Source organism: Coregonus clupeaformis, chromosome 19, assembly GCF_020615455.1.
Source record: "Coregonus clupeaformis isolate EN_2021a chromosome 19, ASM2061545v1, whole genome shotgun sequence".
Lineage (NCBI taxonomy): Eukaryota > Metazoa > Chordata > Actinopteri > Salmoniformes > Salmonidae > Coregonus > Coregonus clupeaformis.
Window position 1 is genome coordinate 53,085,446 of NC_059210.1, and position 17,465 is coordinate 53,102,910.

The 17,465-nt window shown below is 45.2% G+C and overlaps 1 protein-coding gene across 2 annotated transcripts; it reads right to left on the minus strand.

The window, feature by feature from the left end:
* Window positions 1-1,578: 1,578 nt before the first annotated feature.
* Window positions 1,579-16,061, minus strand: LOC121532262 (synembryn-B-like). 2 transcript variants are annotated; one of them, XM_041838107.2, is made up of 10 exons: window positions 15,858-16,061; window positions 14,893-14,940; window positions 14,160-14,777; window positions 12,174-12,268; window positions 10,728-10,878; window positions 10,020-10,115; window positions 9,562-9,706; window positions 9,252-9,396; window positions 8,847-8,966; window positions 1,579-2,388 (listed from the first exon to the last, which is right to left on the minus strand). In XM_041838107.2, the coding sequence occupies exons 1-10, from the start codon at window positions 15,939-15,941 to the stop codon at window positions 2,280-2,282; spliced, it is 1,611 nt and encodes a 536-aa protein (XP_041694041.1). In that variant the 5' UTR covers window positions 15,942-16,061; the 3' UTR covers window positions 1,579-2,279. The 2 variants fall into 2 exon arrangements, with proteins under 2 accessions (XP_041694041.1, XP_041694040.1); XM_041838106.2 differs by having other exon boundaries at window positions 10,020-10,118.
* Window positions 16,062-17,465: the final 1,404 nt, after the last annotated feature.

The window sequence follows — 17,465 nt, forward strand, 5'->3', positions numbered from 1 at the left end:
CAGTACACAGCTATGATACATGTCCACTGTCAACCTGGACTCTGTTTCAGAAGCATTCAGTGAGGGGGAAAAAGTATTTGATCCCCTACTGATTTTGTACGTTTGCCCACTGACAAAGAAATGATCAGTCTATAATTTTAATGGTAGGTTTATTTGAACAGTGAGAGACAGAATAACAACAACAAAATCCAGAAAAACGCATGTCAAAAATTTTATAAATTGATTTGCATTTTAATGAGGGAAATAAGTATTTGACCCCCTCTCAATCAGAAAGATTTCTGGCTCCCAGGTTCTTTTATACAGGTAACGAGCTGAGATTAGGAGCACACTCTTAAAGGGAGTGCTCCTAATCTCAGTTTGTTACCTGTATAAAAGACACCTGTCCACAGAAGCAATCAATCAATCAGATTCCAAACTCTCCACCATGGCCAAGACCAAAGAGCTCTCCAAGGATGTCAGGGACAAGATTGTAGACCTACACAAGGCTGGAATGGGCTACAAGACCATCGCCAAGCAGCTTGGTGAGAAGGTGACAACAGTTGATGCGATTATTTCGCAAATAGAAGAAACAAAAGAACTGTCAATCTCCCTCGGCCTGGGGCTCCATGCAAGATCTCACCTTGTGGAGTTGCAATGATCATGAGAACAGTGAGGAATCAGCCCAGAACTACACAGGAGGATCTTGTCAATGATCTCAAGGCAGCTGGGACCATAATCACCAAGAAAACAATTGGTAACACACTACGCCGTGAAAGACTGAAATCCTGCAGCGCCCGCAAGGTCCCCCTGCTCAAGAAAGCACATATACAGGGCCGTCTGAAGTTTGCCAATGAACATCTGAATGATTCAGAGGAGAACTGGGTGAAAGTGTTGTGGTCAGATGAGACCAAAATCGAGCTCTTTGGTATCAACTCAACTCGCCGTGTTTGGAGGAGGAGGAATGCTGCCTATGACCCCAAGAACACCATCCCCACCGTCAAACATGGAGGTGGAAACATTATGCTTTGGGGGTGTTTTTCTGCTAAGGGGACATGACAACTTCACCGCATCAAAGGGACGATGGACGGGGCCATGTACCGTCAACCTCCTTCCCTCAGCCAGGGCATTGAAAATGGGTCGTGGATGTGTATTCCAGCATGACAATGACCCAAAACACACAGCCAAGGCAACAAAGGAGTGGCTCAAGAAGAAGCACATTAAGGTCCTGTAGTGGCCTAGGCAGTCTCCAGACGTTAATCCCATAGAAAATCTGTGGAGGGAGCTGAAGGTTCGAGTTGCCAAACGTCAGCCTTGAAACCTTAATGACTTGGAGAAGATCTGCAAAGAGGAGTGGGACAAAATCCCTCCTGAGATGTGTGCAAACCTGGTGGCCAACTACAAGAAACATCTGACCTCTGTGATTGCCAACAAGGGTTTTGCCACCAAGTACTAAGTCATGTTTTGCAGAGGGGTCAAATACTTATTTCCCTCATTAAAATGCAAATCAATTTATAACATTTTTGACATGCGTTTTTCTGGATTTTGTTGTTGTTATTCTGTCTCTCACTGTTCAAATAAACCTACCATTAAATTATATAGACCGATCATGTCTTTGTCAGTGGGCAAACGTACAAAATCAGCAGGGGATCAAATACTTTTTTCTCTCACTGTACATATCGGACTGCTGGCTAAATTACTGCCTGACTTCATGCGTCTCATTATTTCTCTCCATTGACTTCAGACATTGATGTAAAACTAGTGGCTACTGCTCTGATCATTGTAGCACTTGATGTTACAAAAAAAACGAATCCTTATAAATAGACACTTTCAACATGTAAAGAACAAAATCAACATAATTATATCTAAGGAATGATTTCTTATCCAAACTGAATTACAATTTGGTCAAACCCCACCCCGGCATCCATGCTTTCAGTGATTCACATCTATACAGCATACAGTACAATGTGATTAAGAGCTATCTTTCATTCTATCAAATTTGAGAGGTGTGAGCAGAGAAATGGTACATCAAATAAATAAAAACATTTAAGTAGTAACAATGGTGTGGTTGGAGCATGTGCTCGACCTTAACCCTGTCCTTTCCTGTGTCGTATCAAGTCAGGTATAAGTCATCTTTTTTGTTGTATCTAGTCAGGCTCAAGTCAGCTTTAGAGAACAGAACAGCATATGGGGCAAGACCCTATCAGTCTGACAGACAGAAGACAGACAGACTGGGGTATGTGGGGACCTCTGTGTTGGACACAGCCTACTATAGGTATATGGGGTCTGGGGTGGTAGTGGCTCTAGTCTGAGTCTGAGCTGCAGCTGTCAGTCGTGGGCTGTCTCAGAGCCTCCTCTAGGGGCGCCAGTGTGCCATCCCTCCTCACCCCCATGGGCCTAATCAGCTGCTGCCTGTGGAGCAGAGAAACACAAACATTACAACTGGGTCGTATTCTCTAGGCACCAAGAAAACAGACATGACACAATGGAGTGTCCAACGCCCACTTGTTTAATTTGGTGGACCAATCTGTTGCTGCCAAAATCCACCTGTGCTGCTTTGAACCCGAACACCCTTTGTGTCAAGTATTCTGCACCTTCTAAAGAGGCCCGTTGTTGAGTGGTGGTGGAACCACTTTCTTTTCTCTTACATCCGGCACTCAAGAACCCTGGATGACGAACCTTCCCTCCTTTATTCACTCAAACACATGTGCGCGCACACACACTCACACACTCTCTCTCTCTCACACTTGTTGTTCATCTCCCTTTCCCCCCCTCTTCTGCAGATCAGTTTAATTACAGGATCAGTGCTCCATTTAATCTCCTCAAAGCCACACCAGGCCCTCTATCCTAATCCAATTATATCTGCACTGTGTGCCACCAGCTCCCTCTCAGATGTGATATCAGTCACAGAATTAGCCAATATAAGTCTTAAAACCAAGGCCCCATTTGCATTCATTTACACTATTCAAACACAAATGAACATGTCATTCCTCATTCCTCCCCCAAAAAACAGAGTAAATCTGAGGAGGACTATGATAAAGAAGTCTTGGTAAGAGTGGGAGGTGAGCCAAATAATATTTTGTTTGTGTGGTATGAATACAGCACCAAAGAAATTTGATCTAATGTCCTTTCAGTCTGAGGTTTAGCCTACTTCAGAAAAACACAGACGCACTGAAAACAGTAACACACAACCAAACGGCTCCTAAGAACACTTCAGCATCTCTCAACAGACTGTTTCAGACAGAATTATATTGGCGAACGTACAATCAATAGAGAACAAACTGGACAAGAGCTGTTTGAGACTATCCTATCAACGGGACCTGAAGAACTGTAATATACTATGTTTCTTGGAGTCATGCCTGAACAAGGACATGGATAATATAAATCTAGCTGGTTTTTCGATGCATCGTCGAGACCAAACGGCAGCTTCGGGTACGGTTAAGGGGGGAGGTGTGTGTGTGTATCTTTGTTAACAACAGCTGGTGCGCAATCTCTAATCTGAATGAAGTCTCAAGGTTTTACTCGCCGGAGTTAGAATACCTCATAAACGGCAGACCATACTATTTACTAAGAGTTTTCATCTATATTTTTTGTAGCCGTCTATTTACCACCACTAGCTGTATAGGGCCATAAGCAAACAAGAAAAACATCCAGAGGCGGAGGTGATTTTAATGCAAGGAAAATGAAATCTGTTTTACCTCATTTTTACCAGCATGTCACCTGTGCAACTAGAGGCGGAAAAAAAACTCTAGATCACCTTTACTTTAAACACAGAAATACATACAAAGCACTCCCTCGGCCTCCATTTGGCAAATCTGTCCATAACTCTATCCTCCCGATTCCTGCTTACAAGCAAAAACTCAAACAGAGTTTAATAAGTATATAGGTTGAGAACTTTTGTGAAAGAGCACAGTTTGGGGGATATGGCATGTAGAAGCAAACCGGATGGACATCATGAAAATGATCAGAGCGGTTGAGGAAGTTCAGGAGTAAAAACAAACAAAATATAATTATTGTCAAATTGACTGTGTCCATAAAATGTATGTATAAACTGGAAGTAGAGGCCTAAGCGTTGTTGTTCACTAGTTACTCCAATTAAGGGAGGGGTGGTGGGGTTGGAAAGTAATAAAGGATTATTTTATTTTTTTAAGGATATGTATGTATTTACAGTGAGGGAAAAAAGTATTTGATCCACTGCTGATTTTGTACATTTGCCCACTGACAAAGAAATAATCAGTCTATAATTTCAATGGTAAGTTTATTTGAACAGTGAGAGACAGAATAACAACAAAAACATCCAGAAAAACGCATGTCAAAAATGTTATAAATTGATGTGCATTTTAATGAGGGAAATAAGTATTTGACCCCTCTGCAAAACATGACTTAGTACTTGGTGGCAAAACCCTTGTTGGCAATCACAGAGGTTAGACGTTTCTTGTAGTTGGCCACCAGGTTTGCACACATCTCAGGAGGGATTTTGTCCCACTCCTCTTTGCAGATCTTCTCCAAGTCATTAAGGTTTCGAGCCTGACGTTTGGCAACTCAAACCTTCAGCTCCCTCCACAGATTTTCTATGGGATTAAGGTCTGGAGACTGGCTAGGCCACTCCAGGACCTTAATGTGCTTCTTCTTGAGCCACTCCTTTGTTGCCTTGGCCGTGTGTTTTGGGTTATTGTCATGCTGGAATACCCATCCACAACCCATTTTCAATGCCCTGGCTGAGGGAAGGAGGTTCTCACCCAAGATTTGACGGTACATGGCCCCGTCCATCGTCCCTTTGATGCAGTGAAGTTGTCCTGTCCCCTTAGCAGAAAAACACCCCACAAAGCATAATGTTTCCACCTCCATGTTTGACGGTGGGGATGGTGTTCTTGGGGTCATAGGCAGCATTCCTCCTCCAAACACGCGAGTTGAGTTGATGCCAAAGAGCTCCATTTTGGTCTCATCTGACCACAACACTTTCACCCAGTGCTCCTCTGAATCATTCAGATGTTCATTGGCAAACTTCAGACGGCCCTGTATATGTGCTTTCTTGAGCAGGGGGACCTTGCGGGCGCTGCAGGATTTCAGTCCTTCACAGCGTAGTGTGTTACCAATTGTTTTCTTGGTGACTATGGTCCCAGCTGCCTTGAGATCATTGACAAGATCCTCCCGTGTAGTTCTGGGCTGATTCCTCACCGTTCTCATGATCATTGCAACTCCACGAGGTGAGATCTTGCATGGAGCCCCAGGCCGAGGGAGATTGACAGTTATTTTGTGTTTCTTCCATTTGCAAATAGTCGCACCATGTGTAGGTCTACAATGTTGTCCCTGACATCCTTGGAGAGCTCTTTGGTCTTGGCCATGGTGGAGAGTTTGGAATCTGATTAATTGATTGCTTCTGTGGACAGGTGTCTTTTATACAGGTAACAAGCTGAGATTAGGAGCACTCCCTTTAAGAGTGTGCTCCTAATCTCAGCTCGTTACCTGTATAAAAGACACCTGGGAGCCAGAAATCTTTCTGATTGAGAGGGGGTCAAATACTTATTTCCCTCATTAAAATGCAAATCAATTTATAACATTTTTGACATGCGTTTTTCTGGATTTTTGTGTTGTTATTCTGTCTCTCACTGTTCAAATAAACCTACCATTAAAATTATAGACTGATCATTTCTTTGTCAGTGGGCAAATGTACAAAATCAGCAGGGGATCAAAAACTTTTTTCCCTCACTGTATATACACATGTATATGTATGTACAGTTGAAGTCGGAAGTTTACATACACTTAGGTTGGAGTCATTAAAACTCGTTTTTCAACCACTCAACACATTTCTTGTAACAAACTATAGTTTTGGCAAGTCGGTTAGGACATCTACTTTGTGCATGACACTAGTAATTTTTCCAACAATTGTTTACAGACAGATTATTTCACTTATAATTAACTGTATCACAATTCCAGTGGGTCAGAAGTTTACATGTGTGTGTGTATATATATATATATATATATATATATGCAAAAAAAAACATATGGGGGATTGGAAGTGATGCAGACAATTACATTGATGGAAGTCACAATCTATCTGCAGTATTAAAGCTGATCTACCCCCACATTTAAAAAAAACAAAAATTATACAAATATTAAATAAAAACTCGAACAGAAAGTACCAATACGGAAGTGGTACGATGAAGCGGATGCTAAACTACAGGACTGTTTTGCTAGTACAGACTGGAATATGTTCCAGGATTCATCCAATAACATTGAGGAGTATACCACCTCAGTCACCGGCTTCATCAATAAGTGCATCGACGACGTCCTCCCCACAGTGAGCGTACGTACATATCCCAACCAGAAGCCATGGATTACATGAGCTAAAGGCTAGACTGCCGCTTTCAAGGATTGGGAAACTAATCAGGATTCTTATAAGAAATTACGCTATGACGAGCCACCAAACAGTCAAAACATCAATACAGGAATAAGATTGAATACTACTACGTCAGCTCGGATGCTCGTCAGATGTGGCAGGGGTTGCAAACTATCACGGATTACAAAGGGAAACCTAGCCGCGAGCTGCCCAGTGACGCGAGCCTACCAGATGAGCTAAATTCCTTCTATGCTCGCTTCGAGGCAAGCAACACATAACCATGCATGAGAGCACCAGCTGTTTCTGACGACTGATCTCGCTCTCCGTAGCCGAGGCCGCGGAGTTTACAGACAGATTACCAGGACACGTATTCAGAACATGCGCTGACCAGCTGGCAAGTGTCTTCACTGACATATTCAACCTCTGCCTGACCCAGTCTGTAATACCTACATGTTTCAAGCAGACCACCATAGTCCCTGTAGCCATGAAATGCTTTGAAAGACTGGTCATGGCTCACATCAACACCATCATCCCAGACTCACTCCAATTCGCATGCCGCCCCAACAGATCCACAGATGGCGCAACCGTGATTGCACACACTGCCCTCTCCCCAACTGGTTAAGAGTAACACCTACATGAGAATGCTAATCATTGACTATAGATCAGCTTTCAACACCATAGTGCCCTCCAAGCTCATCACTAAGCTCAGTACTCTGGGACTGAACACCTCCCTCTGCAACTGGATGCAGGACTTCCTGAAGGGCCGCCCTCAGATGGTGAGGGTAGGCAACAACACATTTGCCACGTTGACCCTCAACACGGGAGCCCCTCAGGGGTGTGTGCTTAGTCCCCTCCAGTACTCCCAGTTCACCCACGACTGCGTGGCCCACACAACTCCAACACCATAATTAAGTTAGCTGATGAAACGATGGTCGTTGGCCTGATCACCGACAACAATGAGACAGCCTATAGGGAGGAGGTCAGTGACCTGGCAGTGTGGTGCCAAGACAACAACCTCTCCCTCAACGTCATCAAGACAAAGGAGCTGATTGTGGACTACAAGAAATGGAGGACCGAGCACGCCCCCATCCACATCGACAGGGCTGTAGTGGTGCGGGTCGAGAGCATCAAGTTCCTCGGTGTCCACATCATTAAGGAATTATCATGGTTCATATACACCAACAAAGTCGTGAAGAAGCCACGACAAAGCCACAAAAAGTTATACAGCTGCAACATTGAGCATCTTGACTGGCTGCATCACCATTACCGCTTGATATGGCAACTGCTTGGCATCCGACCGCAAGGCACTACAGAGGGTAGTGCGTACAGTCCAGTAAATCAGGACCCATGGTGCAGCCCGTCCTGTTCCCCACTCTGCACTGAGGACACAGGCCAGCAGATGTAACGATGAGGGAGTGTGCGTGTGTGTGTGTGTGTAGGGGGTCAGACTCAGAGCATGTGCTAATTGAAGGAGCAGTTAAGCAGCGAGGGAAAGCACATTCTTACAGGACCCTGAGCCATCTCCTGAGAGCCCATCGTGGCATGTTGGGTAGGTAGGGCAGCGGTTGACGACTCTGGATGCATCACAAATGGCACCCGAATCCCTATATAGTCCTAGCTCTAGTCAAAAGTACTGCACTATATAGGGAATAGGGTGCCATTTGGGATGCAGCCTGTGTCATGAACCTCTCCCTTGACACCGACCGACACACAGCAGAATAGAGAGCAGGAGGGATACAGGAGAAGGAGGATGGATCTGGCTTCAGAGGAAAGGAATCTGCCTCTTGTAGACAGGCACACGCGTTTCATTATGACTCAACCCCCACTCTGTGGTTAAACAATGACAATGTCAGCTTTTCTTGTGCTTGTAAATGTATTCAGCCCTCCACCCCCATGCCTCTCTCTAATTGTACATATGTCTCAGTCTCACTCCCGTCAGTTAGCAGACAGTGTTTGGCTCCTGGGCTGAATGAGGAGAAAGCTGAATAAAGGGAAGTAGACACGTATATGTTATTAAACACCCTGACATAAAGCACCACATAAAGGAGTAGAAAGGAGCTGATGGCTGCCGACCCCACTGTGTGGTCTAATTAGGACGCTAATGAATGGCGTGCTGGTAATGATGCTGCAGCAACGTGCCGACGGCTTCCATTGACTCCAGCTGAATGCAGGGACGGACGAGGCGTTAAGGCCGGGTCCTAATTGCGCACCGGGGCTAACGGCAGGAGATTCTTCCTCTAATGAACTGGTTGGCAGGGAGCGCGCTCAGTGTCGCTCAGTCTCGCATCCACATCATTCTCTGACTAGCGCTAGGTTCTCTCGCTAAGGAAAGGTCAGTGTGAATGAAGATCGCAGACGTTCAGGTTTAGGGGGATAAATAATAAGCCATAGGGGATCATTCAAACAGGATACACAGCTGTATAATCCAGAAAGGTTAATCATCTGGCATAGAGGGTTACAAAGAGTTACTATGGCAAACACTGTTGTTGTTGCATTCATACATGATGAGGTTGTACGGTGGTTGGCTTACCTTGACAACTTGTCGAACATGTTGACTAGTTCCTGGGCCTCGTACTCTTTCTGCTCCTCAGTCATCTCCTCTATGGGGTTAGGCATGGGCTCCTCCACATGGCCCGTGATGGGGTTGATGCTGAGACAGACAGACAACAGAACAGATAAGACAGAGGGAAGACTTAGGTGATTCTGACCCAATGCTAAGCTGTCCTGAATGTTTTACCTCAAGTGTGGCATGTAAAAGTGATTGATGATACACCCCTTGGCCCTATGGATTCTGTTGTAGTTCAAAGTAAATCAATATACTGGTCACTTCAATGACACACCCTAAAGCCAGCCCAACATTTCATCCATACATTTAGCAATTCAAAGCAAGGCATGCATGTCTATGGTCCTATATTTAAAGCTCCTGTCTACTCACAAAGGTTTAGCTGATTTGTACTCTTCAGTGTCGGAGTCTTCGTCGTCTGAATAATGTGTCTCTCCTCGCCCCCCTGCCAGCAGGCCTCGAGCCACCAGGAGTCCTGCTGCGTTACCATACCCTGTGTATTTCAACAGGTTGTCCACTGGAAGAATAGAGGGGGGGGTGGGATCAGTACAACACTACTGTATGTAGGATTTATACATCAGGGTTGCATCTGAGGTGCAATGGCATTAACACATTTCTAAGTGAAAATCAACTTTGCCAACTCATACAGCGTGCTCCATCTGCCTCTCTTTCTCGTTCTCACCGTTCTCTTTGCAGAGGACGAATAGGAACTCTGCTGCGCTCTGCTTCACACCCATGTCCACGTGGGTCATGAGGCGCACCAGCTTGTTCCTGACGGTGGACCCGATCTCCGGCCGGACCTTGACCTCTTTCAGAGGGGGCAGCACCTGGAAACACACACAGCCAACGGTGGCAGAGCCACAATGAAAACTAACACGGTAGTACACTAGACCTCTGAACGGAGTGATCAGGCCAGCGCATGATGCATCACAGCTGGATTTAGTTAGAAGACATGTTTTAACAATATATCAATGAGATGTCACCAAGATATGTTATCAATATGCATTTCATCTCACACTCAAGAAGAGATTTTAAAGATCTTTAATTTGGCATCACTTTTTATGTGTCAGGATCAGGACAGATTACAAAATGCACAGAAAGTGTGTTTGTCCAAGGCCATGGCCACTCCCGCTCCAGTACCTGTGTCTTGATGTATCGGCGGATCTCCCTGTGGTACCTGGAGCCCTCTGTCAGCAGGCTGAGAACTGGGGTCAGCCCCTCTTTGTAGTTGGCGCCCTGCTTGGAATGAGACACACATGAGGCATGTGACGACAGGAATGCCCACAGAGGCACTGTAGCAGTTGTTGTGTGGTTAATAGAAATACAAAATTATTCAGGAAGTTTTAGCAATTCTATTTCTATGGTGTGTGGACAGCTACTAATAGGATGGCCAGGATTTCCACATCTTTTCATTTGCTTGTTCAGTAGAGACTGACATTTCTACTTAAAACAGGGAGCAATATGAATTTCTGAATGACCTCGTTAGATAGAGCAGTTCTTGAAATGGTGGGTAAGGCGCCACTGGGGGATTGTCATTGGGGTTAATTCTACTTTGGCTTGAAACATTGTCTTGTTTAACATCAGGGTCAAGAGGAAATGCAAAAGTCTTTAAAGATGGTTTGTGGTTGCAGCCACCGAGATGGATGATTTGAGTGCTCAGTGATTTTGAGGGGATCAGTTTGAGCAAAGGCGCCGAAAACGGCAAGGTACAGAATTGCTAATCTTGATCACATAATAGGTAGTTATTTGGGATGCAAGGTAGTTTGTATATCTGTGATTCTGTGCAGTCTGACTGCAATATAGTCGTTCTCAAATTAGGCAACAATGTCTCTGGTCCACCTTTCTTACCTTGTCTATCCTCTTCTCCATGAAGTCCAGTAGCACCTGCACAACGTCCATGTTCTTCCCGCTGTACTCCTCCTGGCCCCCCTGGACGGGCACGTCAATCAGCACATCCAGACAAGACACAGGCAGGTTACTAAGCAAGTTGATTGCATGGCTGGAGGAGGAGGAAGAAAGGAGAAGGAGGAAGGAAGGAAAGTGGTTAACTTACTGGTTATTATGAATGGTCATTAAGGAATGGTTACCTAATTCATCAGTATAAACAGACTAGTACTAAAGGTCTACTCTGGAGTCTGGACAATGGGCTAAACCCCCGTGACCAGAGGGACACAACAACAGAATCTATAGGGCCACGGGGTGTATCATCAATCACTTTTACATGACACTCCTTCAGCGCCACTATCTAGCCAAACATTCTTAACATTCTCGCATATCCTTCTAAAGAAAGCTTTGTCATTAATTCCCATCAATGAGATGTCCAGATAAGACAATGCCATATACACTGAGTTTACAAAACATTAAAAACACCTGCTCTTTCCATGACAGACTGACCAGGTGAATCCAGGTGAAAGCTATGATCCCTTATTGATGTTATTTGTTAAATCCACTTCAATCAGTGTAGATGAAGGGAAGGAGACAGGTTAAAGAAGGATTTTAAAGTCTTGAGACAATTGAGACATGGATTATGTATGTGTGCCATTCAGAGGGAGAATGGGCAAGACAAAATATTTAAGTGCCAAACAGGGTATGGTAGTAGGTGCCAGGCACACCGGTTTGTGTCAAGAACTGCAACGCTGCTGGGTTTTTCACGCTCAACAGTTTCCAGGGTGTATCAAGAATGGTCTGCTACCCAAAGGACATCCAGCCAACTTGACACAACTGTGGGAAGAATTGGAGTCAACATGGGCCAGCATCCCTGTGGAATCCATGCCCCGGCAAATTAAGTCTGTTCAGAGGGCAAAAGGAGGGGGGGTGGAACTCAATATTAGGAAGGTGTTCTTAATGTTTTGTACACTCAGTGTACTTCTTGGTTTAAAGTTGATACTTTCTCATGAGCTGGATGCTGTCACTGTTGACTACAGAGAGTAATCATTGGATGGTGATTAATTAGCCTAATTTGCACAAACCATCTGATGAACGTGTACTTTATTTTAACCAGGTAAGACCCATTGAGGTTAAAAACCTATTTTGCGAGGGCGACCTGGCAAGAAGGTAAAACAGGGAAATAGCAGCGTATATACATCAAATATTACAAAAAAATTCACACAAAAGACAGTGTCACAGATACATTTGAATATTAAAAACAACTGCAGCTATCACAAACAGTGTCATTGATCAGAGTCTTAAAAACAGGCAAGGACACTAACTCCCCTAACTTTAATATCTTTTGATACTTTAAGGATGTAGTTTAGCCCTGTTGTGTGGAGAGGAATGAGCAGAAGGGTTTCCAACCTGTGTGCTTCCTCTGTTTTGTCCTCTGTCTGAGTCTTTAGCATCAATAGATGGCGCATGATGGCAGTGATGAGGCGGAGCTGGTGGTCACCATCCTATCAAATTAAGGATGTACAACAGCATGATCCTCAAGGAAACATTTCATTGGTTAAAACAAAAGGAGGGGCAGGTCTAAGCAAGTAGGGATAAGCAGGATACAATTTGCTTTGGGAGAAGCGGGAAGGGGAAGCAGTCATCTCAAAAATAAATAAAAAGAGAGAAAGAGAGACTGTTACTATGGAGATTGAGGTCAGACCTAAGAGCTGACTCACAGGCTTTCCATGCCATGCAAATGAGCATGTGGGATTGACTTATGAGGTGAACACAGGGCTATTCTGATTAACGCTGGGATGAGAGGGACTCAACATGATGTCAGCTACAACGGTGAGAGGCAAGCATGGCGAAAAAACGTATTTGGACCAATAACATTTTGAAGCACAATACGAGCTAGCAGTTAAAGCAGACAGCTCTCCTAACCAGCCTGAATTAGAACTATTCTCAAATGTATAAATATCAAAGACACGTTTGGCATGTCATATTATCACTGATAGACATTCATTACCGGATCCAACAGATTTATATATTTGATTTAGCAGGGGGATGTGTCCCTCTTCTTCATGCTGTGATGATATAGGTTGAGCAAATGCTGAAGGGGCTGAGCGACATAAGATAATTTCAGTAGCCCCCCATGGCTAATCGAGAAAGTTGTGAAGGTGCCAAAGGGTCTTAAGCGAGGTCAGATAGCTGATAAACCTCTTATTGCTGTACAGGTTTAGTTAGGGCTTTCCATTAAGGGATAGAGAAGCTGTCCGTCCGCATGAGCTAGCATCAGTCACTCAACAAAGCCAAGTCTTGTTGATACACTATCGTTAAATAGTAGCCTTCAACCAAAGCATGGTCTAAATATTCACAGGGGAGATGTAAAGGAGATGTGTCCATCCACAGCCAGGGATTTATGTTCATGCAGTATCTCTAAACACATGCACTGTGCTCATGGCTGCAGTGTCTAGCCTTCTGTGAGCTCTGAATGCACACACACACACACAGTTTATTAGGTCATCTAGTACCGGCTCGGACCCCCCTTTGCCTCCAGAACAGCCAGAATTCTTTGAGGCATGGTGTCGGAAACGTTCGTTGCTCAACTGGTATCAAGGGACCTAACGTGTGCCAGGAAAACATTCCAACATCAGTACAACACTGCCACAGCCTGTACCAAATCCTGACTCTCCCATCAGCATGACGCAACAGGAACCGGCATTCGTCGGACCAGGCAATGTTTTTCCACTCCTCAATTGTCCAGTGTTGGTGACCGCGTGCCCACTGGAGCCGCTTCTTCTTGTTTTTAGCTGATAGGAGTGGAACCCGGTGTGGTCATCTGCTGCAATAGCCCATCCGTGACAAGGATCGACGAGTTGTGCGTTCCAAGATGCCGTTCTGCACACTACTGTACTGCACCGTTATTGGTCTGTTTGTGGTTTGTTAGCTTGCACGATTCGTGCCATTCTCCTTCGACCTCTCATCAACAAGCTGTTTTCGCCCACAGGACTGCTGCTGACTGGATGTTTTTTGTTTGTCGCACGATTCTCTGTAAACCCTAGACACTGTCGTGCGTGAAAAGCCCAGGAGGGCGGCCGTTTCTGAGATATTGGATCCGCCGCACCTGGACCGACGATCATACTGCGCTCAAAGTCGCTTAGGTCACTTGTTTGGCCCATTCTAATGTTCAATCGAACAATAACTGAATGCCTCGATGCCTGTCTGCCTGCTTTATGTAGCAAGCCACGGCCACGTGACTCACTGTCTGTAGGAGCGATCCATTTTCGTGAACGAAACTGGCCGGTGAGTGTACATTACAAACACAGTGTACATATCCTCTTTAAAAAGGAAACAACTCCAAAGTTGAAAAACAATGTTTAACAGACAGTAGGTGTAACCGTGTAAACTTACCTCGTCGCTAGTGTCAGACAGCGTGAGGTTGAACAGGGCTTTCAGGGCCTCCATGGCCCTCTCATTGTCTTCAGCAGGGATGGGCAGGGCCTGGGGGTCCGGAGGGGCCGCCTCGTAGGGGCCCACCCAGCGTACATCCAGGGTACACTCCAGCACCTCTGTGAGGAGCCCCACGGCACGCAGCTCCCTCCTGAGGCCCCCCCGGACGTCTGGCCGCAGTGCTGAGAGCAGGAAGAGCAGGCGCAGGGAGAACAGGCCCACCTCGTGGCGCCCAGCACGGGCGGCGTGCAGGCGGGCACACAGACCCCGTGCCAGCTGCACGTCGGCGCCCACCTGCTGCGCCGCTGCGCTGTTGAACACCACGTTACACAGGCACTTGAGGGCCTCCACCACCACCCTCTCATTCTCCTCTGTCTGGACCTCCTCCTGTAGGCTGTCACACCCTTCTCCCCCCGGCAACCGAGCAAGCCCGGCCAGGACCAGCATGCCCTCCCGGGTGCCCACAGGGCCCAGGACCTGCTTGTCCCGGGACAGAATGCGGAGGGTCTCCAGGCAGGTGCTCTGGCAGCGGGGACCAACCTGCCTACCCAGCACAGTCAGCAGGCCCTGACACAGCATCTGCACAGGGAGAGAGAGACAGTTGGTTCACCATCAAACACACAAGGGAGCAGAAGCATTATCTAGGCTATAAGTGAAAGTGAAGCATCAGACAAGGCAAAGAGCGTTTACTTACACTTCGTAGATCCTCCTCTTTTGGATCAAAGTTGAATGTGAGATTATTCTGAAAATACAAAACACAATGCCCAATGAGACAAAAGTCAAATGCATATTCCTTTGCTAAATGTGCTTTGTCACCTCCATCTGTGCAACAGTGCATGAAGAAAGTAGCATATTCTCAGTAATGTTATCTGGAATTAATTTGTTTCTAAGATACAGTAACAGATGGGCAGAAGAGGCTGCTGGTCATTGATAACTAGAGATGTGCAGACTGATCAGAACTACGAGTGCATTACCTATACGATTGTAATGCAAATTAATTCCTACCAGACACTCCGGGTCAGAGGAGGCTGGTGGGAGGAGCTATAGGAGGACGAGCTCATTGTAATGGCTGGAATAGAATGGAGTCAAACATGGTTTCCATTTGTTTGATACCGTTCCATTTATTCCATTCCAGCCATTACAATGAGCCCATCCTCCTGTAGCTCCTTCCATCAGCCTCCTCTGCTCTGTGTATCAGTGACAGTAACTAAACGCGTTGGCTACCTATCTAGCTAGCTCAAGTTACAGCAGGAAGAGCTGCAACAGCTGTTACTAAATGGGAGCTAGATACACTAAATGTATTAAACTGTAACGTTAATTAGCTACCAAATAACGTTAAGCATGCTGTCATTGCATGCATACATGGTTAGCAAGAGATACCCTGCAATATTTGGCCACAACACTACCTAACGTTAGCTAACTAGCTAGCAACCAAGCCATGATGAAAATATGCTAATCACTTCCTGCAACACAGCAATGGGCTTTAAACTCGTTGATTCCATGCAAAGAAGAGAAATGCAAGTTATAGCTAAACATATCGTTTCAGTACTCATTTTAGCAGCTATGATTCTGTAAAAAAATTTAGATGGCTAGCTAGCGAGCTAAGCTAACTAGCTAATGACTTTGTTTTAGTAGACGTCAAAGCGAGGAGAATCCCACCTCTCCGTTGTACTGGTGCAAAAGCCTTTCAATGTCCTCTTCATTGTCAGTTTCGAGCTGCGACAGGATACTGTTTAAATCCATTATTCAAATACTTCGATGACAACTAAAGAATTGTAACGTTTGATTAAGTTTCTGAATAATTGACACCCTATTTCTCTCTTCCTCTGACACAGCTGGCTATGGGTTAGGCTAGCTCATAGAGATAGATAGAGGACTCATCTTTATATCTGTGCAATTATAGCGTATGTGACAGCATGGTTAGTGCCATTGACAAGTATGGCGCAGTGGTCTAAGGCACTGCATCGCAGTGCTAACTGTGCCACTAGAGATCCTGGTTCGAATCCAGGCTCTGTCGCAGCCTGCCGCGACCGGGAGACTCATGGGCAGCGCACAATTGGCCCAGCGTCGTCCATGGTAGGGGAGGGAATGGCCGGCAGGGATGTAGCTCAGTTGATAGAGCATGGCGTTTGCAACGCCAGGGTTGTGGGTTCGATTCCCACGGGGGGCCAGTATAAAAAAATATGTATTCACTAACTGTAAGTCGCTCTGGATAAGAGCGTCTGCTAAATGACTAAAATGTAAATGTGATGGCTAAATGCATATTTTTTTTATTTTTTTTTTCACCTTTATTTAACCAGGTAAACCAGTTGAGAACAACTGCAGACACACTCCAACATACTTGGAGTGTGTCTGCAAGTGGGCGTTGCAAAATAAGTGGGTGGATCAACAGTGATGGGTAACATCAGCGCTCCCTTATTCGTTAGACAGGCCATAGCCAAGTGCACTGTCTGTCAGCTTAATGTTTACATAGCAGGTTAAGAGAACTAACATAGCAGGTTAGGATAATTAAAGTAGCAGGTTAGGATAATTAACGTGGCAGGTTAGGAGAACTAATGCAGCAGGTTAGCTCAATTAAAGTGGCAGGTTAGGAGAATGAGGATAAGGTTAGGAAATCAAATCAAATTGTATTTGTCACATGCGCCGACAAATGCTTACTCATAACAAAAAGGTTAGGGTTAAACTTAGCTAACATTCTACAGTTGTCAACAATCGACTTGTTGTTGCAGCCCAATCAGCCAGGCAAAACGGTCTTGAGCAGCAACAAATCTGCCCAATTAGCGGATTCGGTTTTCATACACCCACTTCTGTAGATCCACCCTCTTCTTTTGCCACGCCCACTTTCAGACACACTCCATGTATCCAATTACCCATGACTCACCATTGAGGCTACAACCCATAGGAATCCCCACCCTGTTATCTACTTTAAAATGGCGGAAGCATGGTGGACGCCCTCAATGGCGCTGCCCATACTAAAAAATGACTTTGTCCACTAGAGGCCTCTATCATTCTCTATGGGCTAGCTACACCCCTCTTTACTGTTTCAACTTTTACCTGTCAACGTCACGATCTCATCGAACGGGTGCACGCGGCGTGCAAGATGTGCAATGATGTACAGAAAAAGTGCGTCAATATCACTACATTTTTTCATTTTAATGGGGTTTTGTCTTGTCTTCTTTGGCCTTCTAAACATACTGCCGATAGACTTTGATATGAAAAGGTCTATGCACGCGCTTGTCTGTCATGTATGTCTATGATTTATTTCTG

What these genes read in the sequence shown, in the direction of transcription:
- LOC121532262 (XM_041838106.2), bottom strand. Translation starts at nt 15,941, where the DNA reads ATGGATTTAAACAGTATCCTGTCGCAGCTCGAAACTGACAATGAAGAG. An exon ending in TGCACCAGTACAACGGAGAG is followed by an intron (nt 14,941 to 15,857) that starts GTGGGATTCTCC and finishes TTGTATTTTCAG; the next exon opens with AATAATCTCACATTCAACTT. An exon ending in GCCGATACATCAAGACACAG is followed by an intron (nt 9,707 to 10,019) that starts GTACTGGAGCGG and finishes GTGTGTTTCCAG; the next exon opens with GTGCTGCCCCCTCTGAAAGA.